The sequence below is a fragment of the Boleophthalmus pectinirostris genome, unplaced genomic scaffold (assembly GCF_026225935.1).
Source record: "Boleophthalmus pectinirostris isolate CB_2022bp ecotype Guang Dong unplaced genomic scaffold, ASM2622593v1 HiC_scaffold_3, whole genome shotgun sequence".
Lineage (NCBI taxonomy): Eukaryota > Metazoa > Chordata > Actinopteri > Gobiiformes > Gobiidae > Boleophthalmus > Boleophthalmus pectinirostris.
In genome coordinates this window covers 17,329,397-17,350,011 of record NW_026571299.1, presented here as the reverse complement: position 1 = coordinate 17,350,011, position 20,615 = coordinate 17,329,397, and the positions used below count along the sequence as shown (strand labels likewise).

General features: G+C 37.2%; 1 protein-coding gene across 4 annotated transcripts in view; it reads left to right on the top strand.

Moving 5' to 3' along the window:
- tox2 (TOX high mobility group box family member 2) overlaps positions 1–20,615 on the top strand; it is a 256,805-nt gene that overhangs the window by 151,514 nt on the left and 84,676 nt on the right. For all 4 annotated transcript variants that reach the window (XM_055160671.1, XM_055160672.1, XM_055160673.1 and 1 more), the window contains one exon: positions 2,307–2,366. In XM_055160671.1, coding sequence (XP_055016646.1) covers positions 2,307–2,366 — 60 coding nt within the window. The remainder of the gene's footprint in view (positions 1–2,306; positions 2,367–20,615) is intronic.

Genomic DNA, 20,615 nt, shown 5'->3' with positions numbered 1-20,615 from the left:
TTTCATCCTCAAAGGCGAGTTACAGTAATAACAATAGAACAGAGAACAACAGGCTGTTAACGTCACATATGAACAGTTCTTTAGATAACTATAACATAAACAACAGAACAAGTTTACCACACTTTCTATCTCACTCCAAATCACGAAATCCATTGAATTCTTCATCCTCGGTGTCACTTCTGAGCAACTCTGCAGCCTCCGGAGGTAAACAGGGCATTGCTTCCTCTTCTGCATAGCTGTCATCAGACTCACCATCAGTTCGAGCTAGAATTATTCCAGCCTTTCTGAATCTCAGCAGGATGGTTTGGGTTGTCTTTATGTTTGTTTAAATTTTAAAATGTCAGTGATACAGAAGTAATGGTGCAATCAACTGACATGATACCAGACAGACTTCTGCAGCCGACATGCGCAGTAGAGCCAAGTGACAGTGCTGCAGGAATTCACAAGCCTAGAGCGCCCTGTCGTGACTGTCAGTGTGAAAAGTGGCACTAGAGTATACGTGAAAAGACCACCCAAACCATGAAAAAAAGTGCGAATTATAGTCCGAAAAATACGGTATACATGTTTTATGTAAATATCACGAGGTGTGGATGAAATTGAATGCAAAATGTTTTTGACTGACACAATAAATGTTAAAAATGAAATCTCTCTCTCTTATAACTAACTAACTAATAACTACGCACTAACACTAGCCTGTATTACCTTCTCATTACAAATCTCTTAACGAACATTGCTGAACTTGACCACTCCAGAGATCATTAGTTTCTCTGTCTCCCTCCCTCTGGCTCCTTTTATCCATCCCCCTCTCTCTCTTCATCTCTCTCTCTGCTATCGCCTGGAGAATCCCGTGGAGTCACTTAGTGCAGGTGTTAGAGTGTGAGAGTGGAGCAGTTGGTGTCTCACAGCTCTGACACTGTCTAATTACATGTGTCTAATGAACTGTGATTATACTGTTAGCCCAGACTCTATCAGGGCCCTCACCGTCCACCGGCAGTGATTAAGACCAGACACCTCCGCTGGTAATGGACTGCCCCAAGTCTGTTTTCAGCTCCCCCTCCTCACCCGGTCTTACTCAGGGTAAAGGTTACAAGATTAATCGTAAGAAAGATCTCAATTTGAATGGACGCAATTAGCAAATCACTATTTTTTGAGTAGTCTTATTCCTAAAAGCCTCATATTATGCTATTTTCTGATCTACGATATGTTTCCTCATCTCAGATTTACCTGGAGTTGTATTTTGTTGTTTGTTGAGTTCTTCTCTCAAATAGAAAACACTCTGTTGCACCTTGTGATGTCATGTGGTAAAACAGAAAGTGCTCCACTGCGATTTTAAACTCCATACACCTTCACTAGAGTCATTTGTATAATTCTAGGCCTGGATTTGCTGATCTCTACTGAACAAAAGGTAAATTGCTAACTTGAAATCTACCACTACATGACATCACAAGGTGGAACAGAGCATTTTGAGTTTTGGAGATGTAGACAGAATAATAAAAAGGTTACTTAAACATGTATGAACGAATGAAATACAACTCTAGGTCTGTTTTTTGGGAGATTACAACATTATAACATGTTTAAAGCTCACAAGAGTCAATTTTCTGTAATATAGAACCTTAAAAGAGGGGGTGTTTTACGTCTTTGGGGTATTAACTGCTAATACATAACATATTTAGATCACCATGTTAAATTTTATTGTTTTAAAAATGCTATAATCTCAGTATTCATTCTCAGTAAACAGTATTAAACTGTTAAATAAATTTCAGTTTAGGTTTTGACACTCTGAGATTCCCCACGTTAATTCACCCTCCTTCAGAGCACTATCACATTACAATCGGCATGTATTTTGCTAATGAAACTGCTGCTCATAGCATCAGGTTTGTGAAGTTGTAGTGCATTGTTTTGGCTTGTGGACTGTGCTTCTGCCATAAGGAGAGTTTGAAAAGGACCCAGGGAAAAATCACGATATTATTCAAACATACGTGGATAACATATAAAACCTCATCATGACATGTTTTGATAAAGGAATAACATTAAAGCAGTTCCAAAAAGTCAATTTGTCATCATACCCTCTCTTTAAGTACCATCATTTCTACCACAAACAACACAATATCCTGGCTTATTCTTAATATAAAACACTAACCCTGTCGTTTAGATCTGTTTTGAAATGTGACTCTTGTATTATTCTCTTCTATTATTAAAACATAAATCGCAAACTTAATAGCAATGGTTGTCAGAAAAATCGCAATGAGATATTTTTCCCAAATGGTTCAGCCCTATTAAATGTTTTGTGTCTTTGTCTTTTACAGTTCGACGGTGAGAATATGTACATGAATGAAAACAACCACGAGTTCCTCCCGCCAAATCAGGTAAGACAAAATACTCAAACTCTAGTGTCCATGGAAGATTTTTAGTTAGATTTTTCAAACATGAACACTTTATTTTCACTTATAAGATGTAAGCCAGTGTTTCTGCATCTGTTGGTACACGGGACCTTCTACAGTTTAAGTATGTTTTTTTATTTAGAGTGTGTTTTATCTATTCATGTTTTTGTCCTTCTTGGATTTATATGAAATACTTTATCCTTGGTTTAGTCAACTTTTAGACCTGGTTTAGTAATTTGTTTTTTACATTTTTAGCTATAATTTAGACCTGATGAAGTCAAGTTTAGATCTAATTCTACAGTTTAAGTATGTATTTTATTTAGAGTGTGTTTTATTTGTTCATGTTTTTATCCTTCTTGGATTTATATGAACTACTTTGTTCTTGGTTTTGTCAACTTTTAGACCTGGTTTAGTCTTTTTTTTTTTTTTTTGGCTATAATTTAGACCTGATGTAGTCGGGTTTATATCTAGTGTTACGTGTTACCTGAAATGTCAAAGCCTTGATTCTGACTTTGGCATTTATGCTACGATGCTGTATTTTATATTCAGCAGCAGAACCATCAGCCTCTCAGCCTATCCAAGTTGTGTTTTGTTTCATTCACACATGTTTGAGTAATCCTTTATTATTAGTCTGTCTACATCTCCAATTTAGCAGTTACCTTTACCTTTTTCTTTTGTAGAGATTGGCAATTCCAGGTCTGAAATCATCCAGATTATTCTAATGAAGGTGTATAGAGTTTAAATACACCTGTATTACAACATGACATCACAAGGTGGAACAGAATGTTTTCAGTTTGACAGAAGAACTCAGACTAAACATAGTATGCAGGGTTTGTGTGTTAAACATGCGTGAATGAAACAAAACACAACTCCAGGCATGTTTATGATATAGGTCCTTTAAATTATGAAATAAAATAATCACAATTTCAGCTAAATCAAAAATATAGCAGCCAAACTAAGCCATGACCTTGATACAGAGTTTTCCTGGCTGCTTGTTGATCTTATCCTGGCTATTCAACTCAACCACTTCCATTATAAAATCACATTGCCAACCATTTAATTTTCATTTACTTGTGTCCTTTTCCTATTCACCTCAGTATTTCATTTTTCACAGTAAATATCGCTTTACTTACTTTAGTTCTCTACAATTTTGCTCAACTGATTTGAATAAACCCACTTTTTGTTTACAAGCCACTGCACTTTAATTTGTTTCAGCGATGGAGCACAACCTGTACTGAAAACATGTATTAAAACCGCATTTGTATCTGTTAGTTCATCTCTGATTTAAAAAAAAAAAATTTTGAATTTTCAGCCGCTCTTAAAGAAATACATAAACTAGGCGGACGGAAGTGAAAAGATTTATTTAAAAGGCTTTAGTGTCAACCACAGAGTAAACTCCGCCGTCTCCCAAAACTTCAAATGACTTTATTGCGTTTAAAGCAATCATTCGTTTTCCACCTCATTTTCAGCTCGGTAAAAGGTCGAGCAGGAATCGCTTCTTTTGGCAGCCCTCTTTGCAAAGGGTTTATTAAGTTACACAGATTGGGAAAAGGTTCTCTCTCTTCCTTTTTTTTTTTTTTTCTCCTTCTATCTCCATCTTGTTACTTTTCTCATAACTCTTTTTCATACAGTCTCTCTGTTTGTCTCTCCATCTCACCGTCTTTCTCTCTCTCTCTATCCCATTTCATCACCCTACTTCCATTCCTCTTTTGCGCATAAAGAATCTCTCTCACACTCTCTTTCTCCCTCTTTTTCTCATCTATCTCCATCCATTTTCATCCCCCACACCTCTCTCTCATACAGTCTCTCTGAATTTTTCTGTCTCTATATCTCACCACCTTTCCCTTTGTCCGTCTCTCTATCTTTCTCTCTCTCTCTCCCTCCATCTCTCCTTTTTCTCTTTTACTCTCCTCATAGTCTACCATTCCGATTTAATCACCCTACTTCTAATCCTCTTCCAGTCTCTTATGCTCAAACCAAATCTGTTTCTCTTTCTCATACACAGTCTGTCTCTCAGTCTTTCTCCTTGTCTCTTCATTTATTCCCTTTTCTTTCTTCTATCTCTTACCATCTCTCCTTCTACCTTTTCTCTGATCTCTCTCTCATTCTCATGCATGCTGTTCCTCTTACAATCTCTCTCCCTCTCTCACATTGCTCTTCAGCTCTTCCTCGTACTGACTCTCGCTTTCTTCCTCTTTCCCTCAATCTCTCATACCGGCCCTTCATCCCTTCCTTATACTAACTCCCTCCCTCCCTCACACTCTGCATTACATTTCTGGCCCCTCTGTAGTAACACAGCTGGTCAGGACCACAGCAGGACATATGGTTCTGTTTGGACAGGAGGATTTGCTGGAGTTCGGGTGTAAGCCTGTCTGACATGCACTGTGGGGAATGGGAATTTGTCCTTGTCTATTGCAATTATTAGCAGCCACTTCAGACTACTGTAGTTTAATTCACTTCCTAACTTCTAGTCTTTGGAAAAGTGGAGCTGGACTCAAACTCTTACACTGGACTTTCACATGATTTATGCATCTTACTTAATGAACGTGGACAACATGAGTCTTAAGGAGAGGTTTTTACTCACAAGCTTTTATCGTTTGCATTGACTAAGTATTTGTACTACTTTATAGTAGTAAGTGACTCATAATTAGGATGTATAGATGTAACAGTATCTAAATCTCTGCAGTATTATCAGGGCACAAAATGACTTGCTTAACAGTGCTATCCTTCCAGTTCCTTGTAAATTACATAATACAGGAAATGCAACAAAATGACCACCATAAGGTATTTATTTAAACTTTAATTTAATATAATATTTGCAAGAAATATATACAGTTTACTTTCATGAAAATTTTGTAAAAAGGGAACTCCACCTTACCATATGAACAGTGGTCAACATAGACATAGACATGTATAAAGAAGTGGACAAAGGGAGTGTGACATCACCTGTAGCATCCAGTCAAATGAAGCTCATAATGCTAGCGGTTACAGGGGTGAATTAAGAGTGAGGGTCCATATAAGGAATAGGAATTTATTTATAGACAAAATAAAGAAATAAAGACACCAGGATCATATAGAGTGGATTGACATTTTAAGAGCAAAATAACAAGGCTCAACGCAGCAGTTACATGGCCTGATTCATCAACCGGTTTCACTTCGTGGAAACCGTCTGACCTTGCGGCATTACGATTTGTTCGCTCGACGGTAGGCGGGTACTTTTTTAATTTAACCAATCACTGCTATTTGGTCGTGACATATGAAATGCGCCAAATCCCGCAGGAAGAAGGGCAATAACGTATTTCTCCTTGATAAAATTCACAAAACATTCTCTTTGATCCGACTTTAAATCCTCAATCTCGGGAATCGTTGCCAACACAGAATGTATGCCTTCGTCTACATCCATCTCAAGCGCTTTGTTTACTCTTGTGCTGTACCACAAAAAGGACCCAGACAGGTGCTTGAGTTTGACCTCATGGCTTCACAGCTCTTTGCTGATTGGCCGGTGCGCGGTCTACAACTTCCAGGGTTCTTGCAAACCATTTAGTGTATTCCGATTCCTGACCGAGTTGCTGGAGACAAATGAAATTGAGCGGAGGCTCTAGGTGACACCAGCCTGTCTAACAGTTACAGAGAGAGGAGTGACAATTTTTCAATGTAAAGTCAATTGGAGCCAGGGTCGATGGAGTCGGAAGTGCCCTCATGTTCACTTCCTATTGGTATGTCCATTTACAGTCTATGGGCCAAATATGATGAGGAGGCTGTTTTATAATACTTTTACATTCTTTCAGAAAGCTAAATGCACAATGCAGCAAACAAACAACAGAACTTTGGATCATCCAATCACATAAGTCATCGTTGATCAGTCCTCTTTGCTACTTTCATTTCTCTGATTTTAAGACCCCATGTTTATTGTGAATGAACCATGTGTTTCTCTGATTGGTTAATCCACCTGTCAGTCATACCCATCTCTTCATCTCTGAATCCCTGCACCCACTGCTCCTGATGAGTTGTCACAGTGTCATTGAAAGACAGGTCAAATGTAGTGCACCTTTCCATAATCAAAAGCATTATTCAATCATACCAAATGCCTCTTTTATTGTGATTTATATTGTGATAATGACTTTTTATACTCAATCAGCCCTTAGTGCATCCCCATTGAGAAAGTTCTCCATGTTTTCTTGTAAGTCAAACCAAATGTCCTGGAATACAGAATACAGACAGAAGAAGGACTAAGGAAACAAGATAGAGTGAAAAGAGAAAGAGAAAATGAAGGGAAGGCTGTGAAAAGTAGCGTGAAAGCTGTTGATGGGAGGACTTTGCTTTGGCTGTGTTGTACTTTGTTTACTCTGGATGGTGATTCTTTGACATGTGCCTTGCTCTGTTCTCCGCTTGGCCAGCTCCAGCCCCTGTGCTCCCTCTGACAGCTGGATCAGGGAGGGAGAGAGGGATGGATGTGCTGACAGTAAATGTACACAAAGATACAACTTCAGTACTGTGCAATGGTCTGGTTCATTTGGTATTGTTTACTGGTTTGTGTAATTAGAGAGTATTCGCACTCTATTGAAAGATATGCGTTGTTCATATACTGTAGATTGGCAGCTAATAGTTTTTGCAGGGTTTGATCTCAGAAGAAAAAAAAAAAAACATACTTTAACTGTTTTGTTTTGTTTTTGTCAATGCACAATAATCCCTTTGGTTATAGATGAAATTTAGGGTTAGAATTGTCAAAATTGGTTACCATAAACCAGAGGTGGGACCAAGTCATTGTTTTGCAAGTCTCAAGTAAGTCTCAAATCTTTTACCTCAAGTCCGAGTCAAGTCCCAAGTCAAAATCGAGTCTCGAGTCACTGGCCCATAAGTCTAAGTCAAGTCCAAGTCATCTGCGTTGAGCTTCAAGTCATTTCAAGTCTTTAAACCAAAATATCAAATATAGCTTTGATTGTTGCAATTTATATGAATTTTAAGATAAATTGTACTTAAAAAAGCATATTATATTTGAATATGAATATTTATAGTGTATATAAGAGTTGTAGAAATTAATCTAGTTAATTTTTCCTTTTTAAATGTCTTGACAAGATCTTAAGAGGTAATCATTACAGTCAGAATAGAAAGAATTTAGATTTAAAAGTGCTTCTCAAGACTTCTCAAGTCATAGGCCTCAAGTCCGAGTCAGTTCCCAAGTCACTGACCTTCAAGTCCAAGTTGAGTCCCAAGTTTTAATCCATCTTATCAAGTCAAGTCTCAAGTCCTAAAAATATTAACTCAAGTCTGACTCAAGACCAAGTCACGTCTTGCAAGTCCCCATCTCTGACATAAACTTTACATATCATAGGATTATTTTCTCATTATGAAATACAGTATTAAGACTCATTGGTTCTTTTTGCAGTCAACATTTACCAAAATTCACATAACTATACATACTACAATAATGTGTATGTTTTGTTTTTTTAAATTATATTTTTAGACTTAGACTTACACAAAACTTTATTGATCCACAAGGGAAATGATTTGGACACAGTAGCTCACACAATATAATATAATAACAAAGAGCAAAAATATAAATGGTAATAATAAATTCTAAATAAGTAACAAAAAGATAGCAAGAGACAGGTGTAAAATTATATAAATGTAAATGTTCAAGTTAAAATTAAATAGAAACATTAGTAATAAAATATAAAATCACAGCTTTATACAAGAGATCATAGGAAGACAGTGCAGCAACGATTTGATGATTGACAGAACATAGGGTTATCTGTTACATAAGGGTGAGTTGTTGTACAGTTGTAGGGGGTATGGTATTTTAGATTTATTTATTTAAAGGGACAGGCCCTGTGCCAGAATTGCACTTTAGTTACTTCTCATACCATGTCATATCTTCAGTCAATTCTAACATATAGATTGTTCTGTTAAAACATTTAAATAATTGTCATTTAATTTTAACTTAAAGGTCCAATATCATACAAAATGGATTGTTACCTCCTCAAAAACACACCCATGTGTTTCATTCACACATGTTTGAGTATTCCTTTATTATTATTCTGTTTACATCTCCAAAGTGATGTCATGAAGCAGTAGTTTTCAAGTTAACAGCTATGTTTTACCTTTTGTTAAGTAAAGATTGGCAGTTCCACTGCTGAAATCATCCAAATGATTCTAGTGAAGGTATATGGAGTTTAAAAACACAGTGTAGCACTTCCTGTAATACCACATGACATCATAAGGTGGAACAGAGTGTTTTCTGTGAATTGTGAAATGTTAGCAAGTTCCTCTTTCTCAGAGTGGAAACCAGGTCAGTGTTTAGTTTGTACAAAATGGCTGATAACATATTCACTGTTCTTTTACTGCGTTTACAACACTGCGTTTAAATAAAATATCCTTTCAGATACACAGAGTTTGAATATTTTTAGAAAGACTGTTTATGCTTTGGTAGTGTGCGAGTGCCGAGATAAAACAGACTTCTAGTAAAAGTTGCAGAGAAGTATGATGGCCCGGGGGGTGATTTTTATTAACTATTTTTATTTTGCTGCCATACACTTTACAATAGTGCTTCTCTTTATTGCTCTTTGGACAAAAACAAATGGTTTCGCCTAAAGCTCACATTTTCTATGCTGCAGTTTTTAATATCTTATTTTACTTCCCCTCTCCCTCTCTCCTTTCCTCTCTGCCCCCCATTCTATTGAAATGCATTTGGGTCAGCGTTCTACCTCCAAAACTGCACCGAAGTCCTCTTTATAGTGCTGCTGTCTCTCACAAAGTAATTGCTCTATAGGGGATCAGCAGCCTTATTCTATAGCAAGATGTATTTGATTTGAAATGTGTTACTCTGAGTTCTTTAGTTACATTTACTCGTGTTACTTGAATGAGTGAAATAACTTGTACTTCTTGGAGTACTTTTCAGCTCTAACTCTTGAGTGATTAACACATTCTACAGAGTACAGTAGAGTAAAGTGACAAAAAGTTTTGACATTGTTAAATTCATTTCAGTTTGTTTGCTTCTTCATATGTGTGTGTGTGTTTTGTTTAAATCTTATGTGTTTTCCATTCCTGGGGATGTTTTTGCCAAAAATGATACTAGGTCTTGCTCCTAAAATTGTACATACATAGTCCCACTTTAATATTTTCTTCAATTATATTAACTCTGATGTTATGTCCAGATGGTTACACTTACAATTACTCTTAAGTACAGGGTTCCTTCACTCATGGAAATCCTGGAAAAGTCATGGAAATTGAAAATATATTGTAAAAGTCATGGAATTTTGTAAATACAATGAAAGTTTTGGAAAAGTCATGGGATTTTAGTAGCGCTTTCACGCAACTACAGCGTTCTGTTAAGTTATCATTAGGCTATTATGGTTATTTCTGAAGGTACGTGCCTTTTGTTTAAAAGAGACAACAGTAAATGCAGTGACAACATTTTGAATGCTAAAAAAGTATGCCCTAAAAAGTATGCAAAAGTCTACACATGTCAGTGCCATAAAGTCATGAAAAATTCACTTGAGGTCATGAAAAGTCATGGAAAAGTTTTGAAAGTTTGTCAGTGAAAAAGAGTGGGATATACTGTTCCCAAAGACTTGTGTTACTCTTCTGTCATTTTTTTAGCCTACGTTGTATTTGTACTTAAGTAATATTATTTTGAACTAAGTTAGCGTAAATCCTCATTTGCACTTGACACTCTTTTTGAAATCCAGACATTTTGACTGAGACCATAGACGTCATGCATTTTCATAATTAATAACTACTTCAATGAAATGTTGGCTATACTCCCACGTGTGGTATTATTTTAGTGCTGACTTTAATCAAAGCCAAAGAAAGGTCCTGTGCCCTTTGCCGTGACAGAGCTGCTCCTGTAACACACATGTTTGTAGGGTCGCGGTCAGCACCCACAGGGCCACAGTCAGAGCTGGTGATGCTACGATCAGGGTCAGTGAACTCACCACCGAATCACTAACACTTTGTCAGTCTGCTGCAGGGAGAGAGCGAGAGAGAAGAGACAGAGGAGTGAGGGAGAGAAAGGAAAGAGACGAACAAGGAGTTTTTAGGCTGAGTTCTTCTCAACAATACCACCTTGTGATAATACAGGGAGTGCTCCACTGTGTTTTTTAAACTCCATACACCGTCACTAGAATCATTTGGATGATTTGATCCCTGGAACTGCCAATCTCTACAGAACAAAAGTTAAAATTTTGTTCACTTTAAACCCACTGCTTCATGACATCGCAGGGTGGAACAGAGCATTTTGAGCTTCGGAGATGTAGACAGACTAATAACGCAGGATTACCCAAACATGTGTGAATGAAACTAAACACAACTTCAGGTCTGTTTTTGATGAGGTAACGACATTATTACATGGCTTAAAGCTCTCAAGAGTCAAATTTGCGTAATACAGGACCTTTAAGAGAAGAGAGAGGAGAAATAAAGGGAGAGAAAAAAGAGAAGAGTATGAAAGCATGAACAACAGAAGAGAGAGAAAGTGAGTAAGCTGTTACAGAGAGAGAGGGAAAGAAAGAGACAGAAACAAGAGATAGAAAAGAAAAAGAAGAGATGGAAATAGTAGAGAGGGAGGGAGAGAGGGAGAGTTAGTCAGTCGCGGTCTCATGGGAACATTGATATGACAGGCTCTGACCCTGCTCCACTGTGAGTCATCAGGATTATATGGACTTCTCCCTGATATATATTTTTTTTCTTTGAGGTTGGCATAAAATCATGAAGCCAAAAGGGCAGGGAACTCTACTGTGAAGTCCAATGTAAATCCAATGCAAATGCACTCATATTGTAAAGGATATTTTGATATGTTGTCCTTTTGTAAATGTATTACAGTAGTGTCACAGTACTAAATATTCCAACTCCAAAACAGTATTTATTAGACAACAATGTATTTATAACACAAAATAATACTTTTTTTCTTAATTTATACTACTTTCTACATTTGGTAAACACAGAAGACATCAAGTATATGAAGTAAGATGCACATAATTGTTTAGTATCTATTTCTGATACTACTGTTTGTATCAGTGATTAACATCAATTTCTTTGACAACCCTCTAAGGCAGGGGTGGGCAATTGTTTTTATCCATGGGGCCACATGATAAACAGAAAATATTGTGGAGGGCAGGGCCAAAATGCTTCACTTATTTCTGCATAATATAAATTGTATTTCTTTATAAAAAAGCAGTAAATAGTGATGTTTAGACGAGCTGGTAAGACTGAAAAGAGTATATGTAAGTAAGTAAGTTTTTATTTATATAGAGCTTTTCACAGACATTTGTCACAAAGACGCTTTACAGAGCATTATTCAGTCACTCTATACCTAGTGGTGGTAAACTACTATTGTAGCCGCACCTGCCCTGGGGCTGCCCGAAGCATGACTGCCAATCAGCACCATCGGTCCCTTTGACCACCACCATCACACCACTTTCATACTAGGCAATGTGAGTGAAGTGTCTTGCCTAAGGACACAACAGCAGTTTTTGCGGCTGGCGCTCCACAGTAGCACCTGATTTTCCCAGATCTCAAAGCCAAGCACTGACCAGGCCCGGCCTTGCTGAGCTTCTGAGATCTGATGGTATCAGGCTTTGACAAGCTGGTGTGACCACAATGTGTTATGATTAAGCAATGAAAACGTGAGGTTCCCTTACAAAAAATGTCATTAAAAAAAAAACCTCATAAATAAAAGCAATGCAGCTTTAGTCCATGCATGAGGTAAAATGATGAAATATGTTTATTTTGTAATTCCAAATGATCTTAAACAGGCTGGTCAGCATCAACCAAAGCTCCGTATGTGGCCCTGGACCTGTACAATGCCCAGGTCTGCTTTAAGGTACAATGGATGAAACACATTTTATGGAAAACTATTACAACTCTGTTCTAATTGTGATTCTTGAGGGGAAAAAAATGCAGTATTTGATGTGTCCGAATCACTTTTTTTTTTTTTTTTTTTTGAACTTATTTTTATTAAATAAATTCGGTGCAAGCCACACAATCATGACACAGCAGCAAGGATGCAACACAAGCAAAACGACAACAAAGTATACAGTATACAGTATAGATACAGCCATACACAGTCTCCTCATTCATCCCCCACAATACACACCACACACACTACAACAAAAATCCTACAAAAGATAGTCATCCCTTTGAAATATAGGCCCGAATTGAAGACCACCTGTCCATGAATAAATCTGTCTTCATTTGTAACCTTGCAGTTATTTGCTCCATATGATATACATCCTTTATTTTATTTTTCCACTGGGTAATTGTGGGGGGCAGCGGTCTGAGCCAGGAGACTGTTATCATTTTTTTTGCAATTAAAAGTAAAATTTTCAGCAAATGAAAATGGCTATTTGTTCTTAGGTTGTTTGGAAAAATTCCCAACAGAACATTACATGGGTCTAATATAATTTTGATCCCCAAACAGTTTTCAATTTCGCATTGCACCTCCCTCCAAAATGTTGTTAGTTTAGGACAATCCCAGAATATGTGGGAATGATCCCCCACCAGACCGCAGCCCTCCAGCATCTATCTGAGGTTCCACCAAACTGACATCCGAATCACTTTTTAATTAAGTTTGGGATCCATATTTATGTATTTTAACCAAAAGTAAACACAGGAATGCCACATATCAGCATGTACTTTTCATAGTGATACTGACGATGCAATATTTGAATCTATTTTCTATATTGTCTTCTGATATTTTGCTATGCAAGCTAAAAGCAGCCTGAATACAAAACCGCACCATACTTTTGCATTACAAAGGTGACTCCGCAGACCTTGACTCATAAGTGGGACTCCGCATGCTAACGCTAAAGAGCAGTTGTGATCAAAGATAACTCCACGCTTTCTATAGCATTGCGGTAAAATTGGACGAAAGCAAAGAAGACTTCATCAGCACTTTACCTTGACAATGCTTTTCTTTGAAGTTCACTCTCCTGACTTATGAATTCATTTAAAATAACTGCTGTTTGAGAGAAATACATCTAAAAAAAGGGAGCACAAGGAGAAAGAAAGACTGGTTGAAACTGCACGGGGGAATAATTGGGCTAATGGAGAGACTGTTTGGATATTCTGCACAAGTAGCAATGGAGATTATGATCTTGCAATTAGCGTAACAAGGTTTTATTGATTGACTGTCTCTCTCTCTCTCTCTGTCTCTTCGCTAGCTTTGTGTGGTTGGTGCCAAGACGCTGCATGTGTTTTAGCATGCACAGTGTGTGAGAGGAGCCAAGCCAGTTTACCAGAGGTTCAGAGAAAGAGTTATTCCATGGATTAACAACAACAGAGCTGAAATGTTGTATGGATTGAGAGTGGTGAAAACACAGTGATAAATAGGGATGCCCAATTATTTATTAAAGTGTTTCCCAAATTGTGTTAATAAAATAATTAGAGTAAGTATCGAGATGGACACAGGTATCTGATCTGCAACATTAAAGAAACATAGAGAGATACTTCACTGATCTAGAGGGAAATTCTGCAGCAACATTTACACTGCTCTTCTCAGTCACCTTTGTGTCTCAGTCAAAGGTCTCTGTGCAGTTTAAAAGGAGGACTGGTCAGGTAGAGTCAGCAGATCTGTGTCAGGGCCTTTTGAGGAGAGGAGGAGCCAAAAGTGTCCCTCCTCTGTGTCCTGCAGCATCAGTGTCCGGGGGAGACAGATGAACACAACCTGAAAGGCCTTGTTCCTTCCAAGTGTTTCCTCTGGAAGGTCTTCTGCTACTTTTGCTGCCACACATGGTCTAAAAAGCCTGTAGCTTCTCAAATGCCCATAGGTAGCTCCTTTCACACGATCAACCTGCCCCTTATTTCTGTCAGCTGCACTTCTTAACCTTTGTAGCTGTCGCAGTAGATATTATTATTGTTACTACTATTTTGTGTGTTTTATTTTGATTCACGACCTCCAGTGGTCAAGTTGGGCATTGCATGTACTCGTGCTCTGTGCATGTGGTTCAGAAAAAAAATAAAATAAAAAAAGCACGGACAGAATGGACAGGACAGAGAAAGTCAGAGAATTGCACAGGAAATGTACAGACTGACAACTCCTAAACGTCAAGGATCAGAAGGCGCATGCAGTTTGTTCATTATTGTTTTGTTTTATTGCATATAGTTTGTGTTTATATATTTCTGATAAAGTTTTGTTTGTCCTTTTAGTTTTTCATATTGGACGTTAGTGTCGTAAGGAAAAGAATAAAAACTAACTGAGCATCAGTGAAGCGTGGCTTAATCTGTACCTAGACCAGGGGTGTCAAACTCAAATTCACAGAGGGACAAAATTAAAAAGTGGAACTAAGTTGTGGGCCAAACTAAATATTTAATGGAAAATTTCAACAACATCTGCATGTTTTCTCTTCTTTTGAGATATGTAATGTTAAACCTTTTCTTATTAAAATAAATATTTAATAATAGTTTTCTTGAATCAACAACAAGCAAAATATAAAATAATAAGAAAATTTTAAATAAATAATGTTGCTATAGTCTATTTGTAGCTGGCAGGCCAGCTCTAATACATATTTGATATGATCTTGCAGGCCAAATATAATTATATCGCGGGCCGAATTTGGCCCCTGGGCCTGAGTTTGACATGTCTGACCTAGATGAAAACGTTTGGAGCCGTCATAATGGTGTTAAAAACAGAGCTAAAAAACAGTTCAGTGTGTGAGCCAGGTGGCCACAGTATGTAACTTTTTAGTCAACAAAATGAACTAAAACAAAAGTATGTCTGTCATTTTGGTTGTGTTTATTGCATAGGAAAAAAAAACAAAACAAAACATGCATCCTTACATAATTCAGCTTGCATCTCCACAAACCTGTCTCTTATTTCCCTTTGAGGAGGACCCTCACCTGCTTCTCTCCATGGAAATGTTCTGCTGACTATAATCTTCCGCAGTATGAAATAAAACACATCTATCTTCATGGAAAATGTTTTGAAGTATGGGTTTAACTAAAAAATTGCTATTGCACTGGATGCCAAAAAAAAAAAAAAAAAAAAAACTAGATTGAGGCGTGATCAGTGCTGAAGTGATGTGCATTTGTATTTGGGACTCTGTTTTAAGTTACAGTAATGCGGTGGCCTCATTCTCTGTAAGTGGAACACAGGTTTGAACAGAGTCCAGTGATCATGGCAGAGTTTTACATGTCCAAAGTTTTAAAAGACCGTGTGAAACGTGTTTAAAAATGATACATTTAAAAGTGTTTTTACAATCAGAGCCTCATTACAGTAGTACTGAATTAGAATTTTAGAATTGTATTGATTGCAGTTTCATTCTTTGACCACATTAGGATGTTTCTTTGTTTAGTCATGGTCGAGGACAAAAATAATCATTACATAAGAAAGAATAAATGTTTCTATAATCTCAAATATGAATCCATCAGTTGTACTGAGAAACAAAAAAATAATAATTTAACATGGCTATGAAAAAAACAAAAACATGAATGAATAATAGTTAATGAATGTATAAATGCAACAATAGACCAGTAATGTTTACATTATTATATTCCCATGGAAACAGGCAGCAGGAGGCTCTTCTCCAGGCCAAATGATGAGATACAAGCCCAGGTACAGTAAGGTCAGATGTTTTTCAGTTAAATAAAGAGAACAAAAGTGAGAAAAATAAATAAAAAGCATGCTCTCTAGTCTATTTTACACACTGTGGCTTTATATTAAACACTGTAAACATCTCTTTTTCATGTACAACCAACACACTTCCTCAGCTCCTCCTCATCACTGGACCATATGTTTCTGATAAACCCTCCAGAACATGATCTCTGCTTCTTGAACATCTAACCTTTGACACATATATCACCTATTACAGCCCGCCGCAGATTAAAGGCCCATTCACCTTAACATTTACATAACTGATTCCGCTGTTTGGACTCTCCCTGCTCTCTCATTGGTCCACATCAGTCATGTGTGACTGTCAGGAAGCATGCTGATTGGAGGAGACAGTATCTTTTGGATCAAGGCCATGATTAAAGGAACCGGGCAGCGTTTTGTAAAGTCGGCCATTTTGGGGTCCATCAGGCGGTGCCTCGCTCCTCCTGGTCTGAATTAGTGGTGTTAGCATTAGCCTGATTTACAGCTTCCTCTTGTTTAGGTTAGAATCAGGTTTCTCCTTGGACAAATCTCTTTCTGCAATGCAATAATCTTCTTAAATATATACATATATTTCTTTTTATGGATGCATTCATAACCAAAACATTATGAACATTACAGTGTGAAAAACATTGATTTATATGAGCCTTTTAAACATCTAAATTGTCATAAATAAAAAAAATAGCAATTGACATTTTTTCAAGATTTAAAGCATTAATTTTACTGGATTATTCAAATTACATGAGTCATCAGATTTATCATTCTTCAAAACAATGTAAAATTTTTCTTTTGACACCAGTTCTTTACCTTTGCCCACCTCTCTCTCCTTCACCCATCCCCCCTTCTCTCCCCTCCCTCTCTCCCCATCCCTCTCTTCCCCTCTCTCTCCATCTTTTGTGAAAATGAAAACAAAGCGCAGTCTGCCAAAATATTTCTATAGCCGATCGCTGACGAAGCAGGGCACGCAGACAAAGCAAAAAGATACGCTGGCATATTTGTTGTGGCAGCGCTGGATGGAACCTCTCTCTCCTCCTCTCTTCTCTTCTCTCGCTCTCTTCTCCTCTTTCTCTCCTCTTCTCCTCTCTCTCGCTCTCTCTCTCCGCTCTTGCAATGTTCACCCTCTTTTCTGGCTTTACTGTCATTCACAACCTCTCACCCCTTTAATAGCCCCTCTGGTGAAAATACTCCATACACATACAGTTTTTTTTCCCTACCTCTTTTGAGTCACTCGTCACACCTTTTTGTAAATCGTCCTATATTACTCAAAATTGACTCTTGTGAGCTTTAAGTCATGTTAGAATGTTGCTACCTTCTCAAAAACACACCTGGATGTTTCTTGTTTCACTCACACATGTTTGAGTAACCTTTTATTATTAGTCTATCTGCATCTCCAAAGCTCAGAATGATCTGTTCCAACTTGTGATTGTCATGTTAACAGCTACTTCTTACCTTTTGTTTGGTAGAGATTGGAAATTCGAGGGCTGAAATTGTCCAAACATGTGTGAATGAAACAAAACACAACTCTGGTTATGTTTTTGATGAGGAAACAACATAATAACATAGATAAGAAAATAGAGTAATAGGCCCTTAAAAAAATAAAAATAAAAAATCCACGGCATTTGCTCCCAGTGGGAAAATGCTAATTTTAAGAACAGTAAGAAAATAGAAAACCTGACATACCCCCACTATGTTTCTGTAGATCACATGTTAAAAAAAATAAAATTAAAAAAGAATTACATTGAATTGTTAGAATTTAGCTGGTTGTAATTGTACAGGTCTTACATTCATTTTAATTTACTTTTTTCCTGGCTGATTGAACTTTCATTTAAAGGTGCACTCAGTAACCTTTTGGGTTTGTTTTGGTTTTGTCACCTGCTTCTTTCTATGGATATACAATTCCTTTGCCTTGCATGTTCCACAGTATGACATTAAATAGCTCTACCTTACATTTATTCAATTATTGCTCAGAAATACCTAGAAAAACAGGCATTCTGACAGTGAGCGGCTTCGCCTCTCCACAGATCTGACCTGTAACTTGGTCTAGTTTGGTCTCCATGGAGATAGAAGGGTTTAATACCATACTGTGAATCTTTCCAGACAAAGCAATAACATCTCCTTGGAGAAAAGCATTTGATGGATCCTGCACCAGAAAAGAAAGGTGCTGTAATCTATTTTTATCAGTCTAACCATAACTAATATTGTGCAATTTAGAAAAAGTAAATACATCAAGGCAATATTTAGATTTTTAGTCAAATCTAAATAATTATGTTACCTGTGTTTTAGTGAAATTCATAGTCTAACCTGTCATATACACTTTCAATAAAGCAACTTAAATATCAGCTCGATCAAACTGAAAATGAACATCTTGTAAAAGGAGTTGGCATAAAATGGCCAAACTGCTCCATTTGCTGTTGTGGAAAAGTGTGGCACAAACATGAATCCCTGTCGACTTATTTCCATATTCAAGAGAAAAAAAAGTTGTGATATTATTTTTCATATAAAACTGGTTAAGCTGCAGCTCATAGACGCTTTGAGTTCAAATTTGTTGTGACAAAGCCCTGGGCAACAAGCTCTTGTGTTATATTTATTTTCTCCTCTCAGTCAAATGAAGTAAGTTTGAAAAGTAGAAAATAGTTGTTGAATTGTCTTTTTGATTCTTCCTATATGATCCTTATTAGTTATTTTTAGATGTTTGATAAGATTGATTTAAGTTGAATTCACAAACTATGTTGTAATTTGGTTTTAAATACAAAATACTAAAGGGATTTGTTATTGTTGTTTTGTTTTGGTTAGTTTTCCTCATTTGTGTTGGAAGGCAAGGCAAGGCAAGGCAAGTTTATTTGTATAGCACAATTCGTACACAAAGTAATTCAAAGTGCTTTACAGAATAAGAAATACATTAAAATCATAATAAAAACAAATCAAAACATAAATAATCATGAAGATTAAAATTAAAAAAGAGAGACATAAATTGGAGAGAAGAGTGCGGAATGAAAACCTTTCAGTTATTGCACAGTTAAACAGAAATGTTTTGAGTCTGGATTTAAACAGCGTCACAGAAGAGGCCTGTCTCACATGTTCAGGAAGACTGTCCAGGTTGGAAGTCAATGTACTCTTTGTTAGTGTGTTGAAAGTGTTTGGACTTTAAAAACATGGAGGAACCTCATGAATTACTACAAGATAAACCAATGTTGAGAGTGGACAATGGTGTAAATTTGCAAGATTACTCCAACATAAACTCTTTTTATGTTTTGAGGATATCCATGAGTTGCAGTTTAATGCAAAAATGTGCACAGTTTTGATAGCAATTCATAAAAAAAAAGGATTAAAAGCTCATTATTTGGCTTTTCCGCTGTAACCAAAGACAAACATCGCCCCCTCTGACCACTAAAGAGTACTGCACTAACACCACTGTCCTACACTACATACAGACAGTGGTTTGTGAGAGAGTGAAGAGCTGTCTCCTCCTCTCCCCACCAGACCCTTACAGTAACACAATGACACTGAGAGAACAAGTGTCCAGATGTTTGTGCTCTGCTCCTGTAGGCCTGTCTTACGCCAATACAAGCTCATTGACACTGGGTATACTTAAACATGCTCGCTCCAGTTCTAAACATTCAGAGTTAGAAGTCCTTTCATATGCTAAACTTAATGAAAACATATGTAGATTTTGATTTAAAAGTCCATAAACATGACCTAACTCTGTCCCATTTGTGTCCTTCATTACTAAAATATTCAACATCATGCCCTAGTTGTTGTTGTGTTGTGTGATGTTTTGGTTCTCAAGACAATTTTATAATCAGAAAACAGAATGAACCTCATGAGTCTTGGGTTGCCAGATTCACTGCTTAAATCCATTTGGTTTAAACCTAAAAGAACTCTGTCTGATCCGAATGGTCACTATCTATCTAAAATCTAAGCACATGCAGCCAAGCATTAATCAGCACTGAGAACGAGAAAAACGTGTGTCCTCTATACTGTCCCTTTAACTGTTCCATCTGCTGATGTCAAAAGGTGTCCTCCTTCAGGAAGCGCTCTATGTTTTAAAGTTTTTAATACAAAGTAGAGCCCGACCGATATATCGGCTGGCCGATATTATCGGCCAATATGGGCACCTGGAGACATATCGGCTATCGGCCGATATGCTTGCTGATATGGGCCGATATTTCACGTGGGCATGTTATACCTCGTTATAAAGCTTAGACTCTCTACATTATGTTCATTTAATCCAATTTACAGACAGATAAATGTCCTAATATGTGGCTCCGCATCAGTATTTATCTGCGGTGTAATTTGTCTGTGTCCGTACTGTCCCTGAACACACCACCAGAGTGACGTCACTTCACTCACGTGTGTTTGTTTACACCCGCAGCGGTGCGCAACATTAAGATTATATTCTTTTTCGGACAATCGGTTTGAGTCTGGATTAAAAGGACATTTATTAGTGCAGACTTGTGATGTGAGGAGGAGCCTGTGTGAGCGGTGAGTGTTGGAAATACATCGACTTTGAAGCTAGTTTAGGTTTTGTTAGCGATTAGCTGCTGTAGCTCCCGCACATAAACAGGCTGTTTTCTATTGGTCTATTGTAAAGTGACTGCATTGGCCGTATATTTACTACTGGACCTGCATTGATATGTAAATGAGCTGTGAAT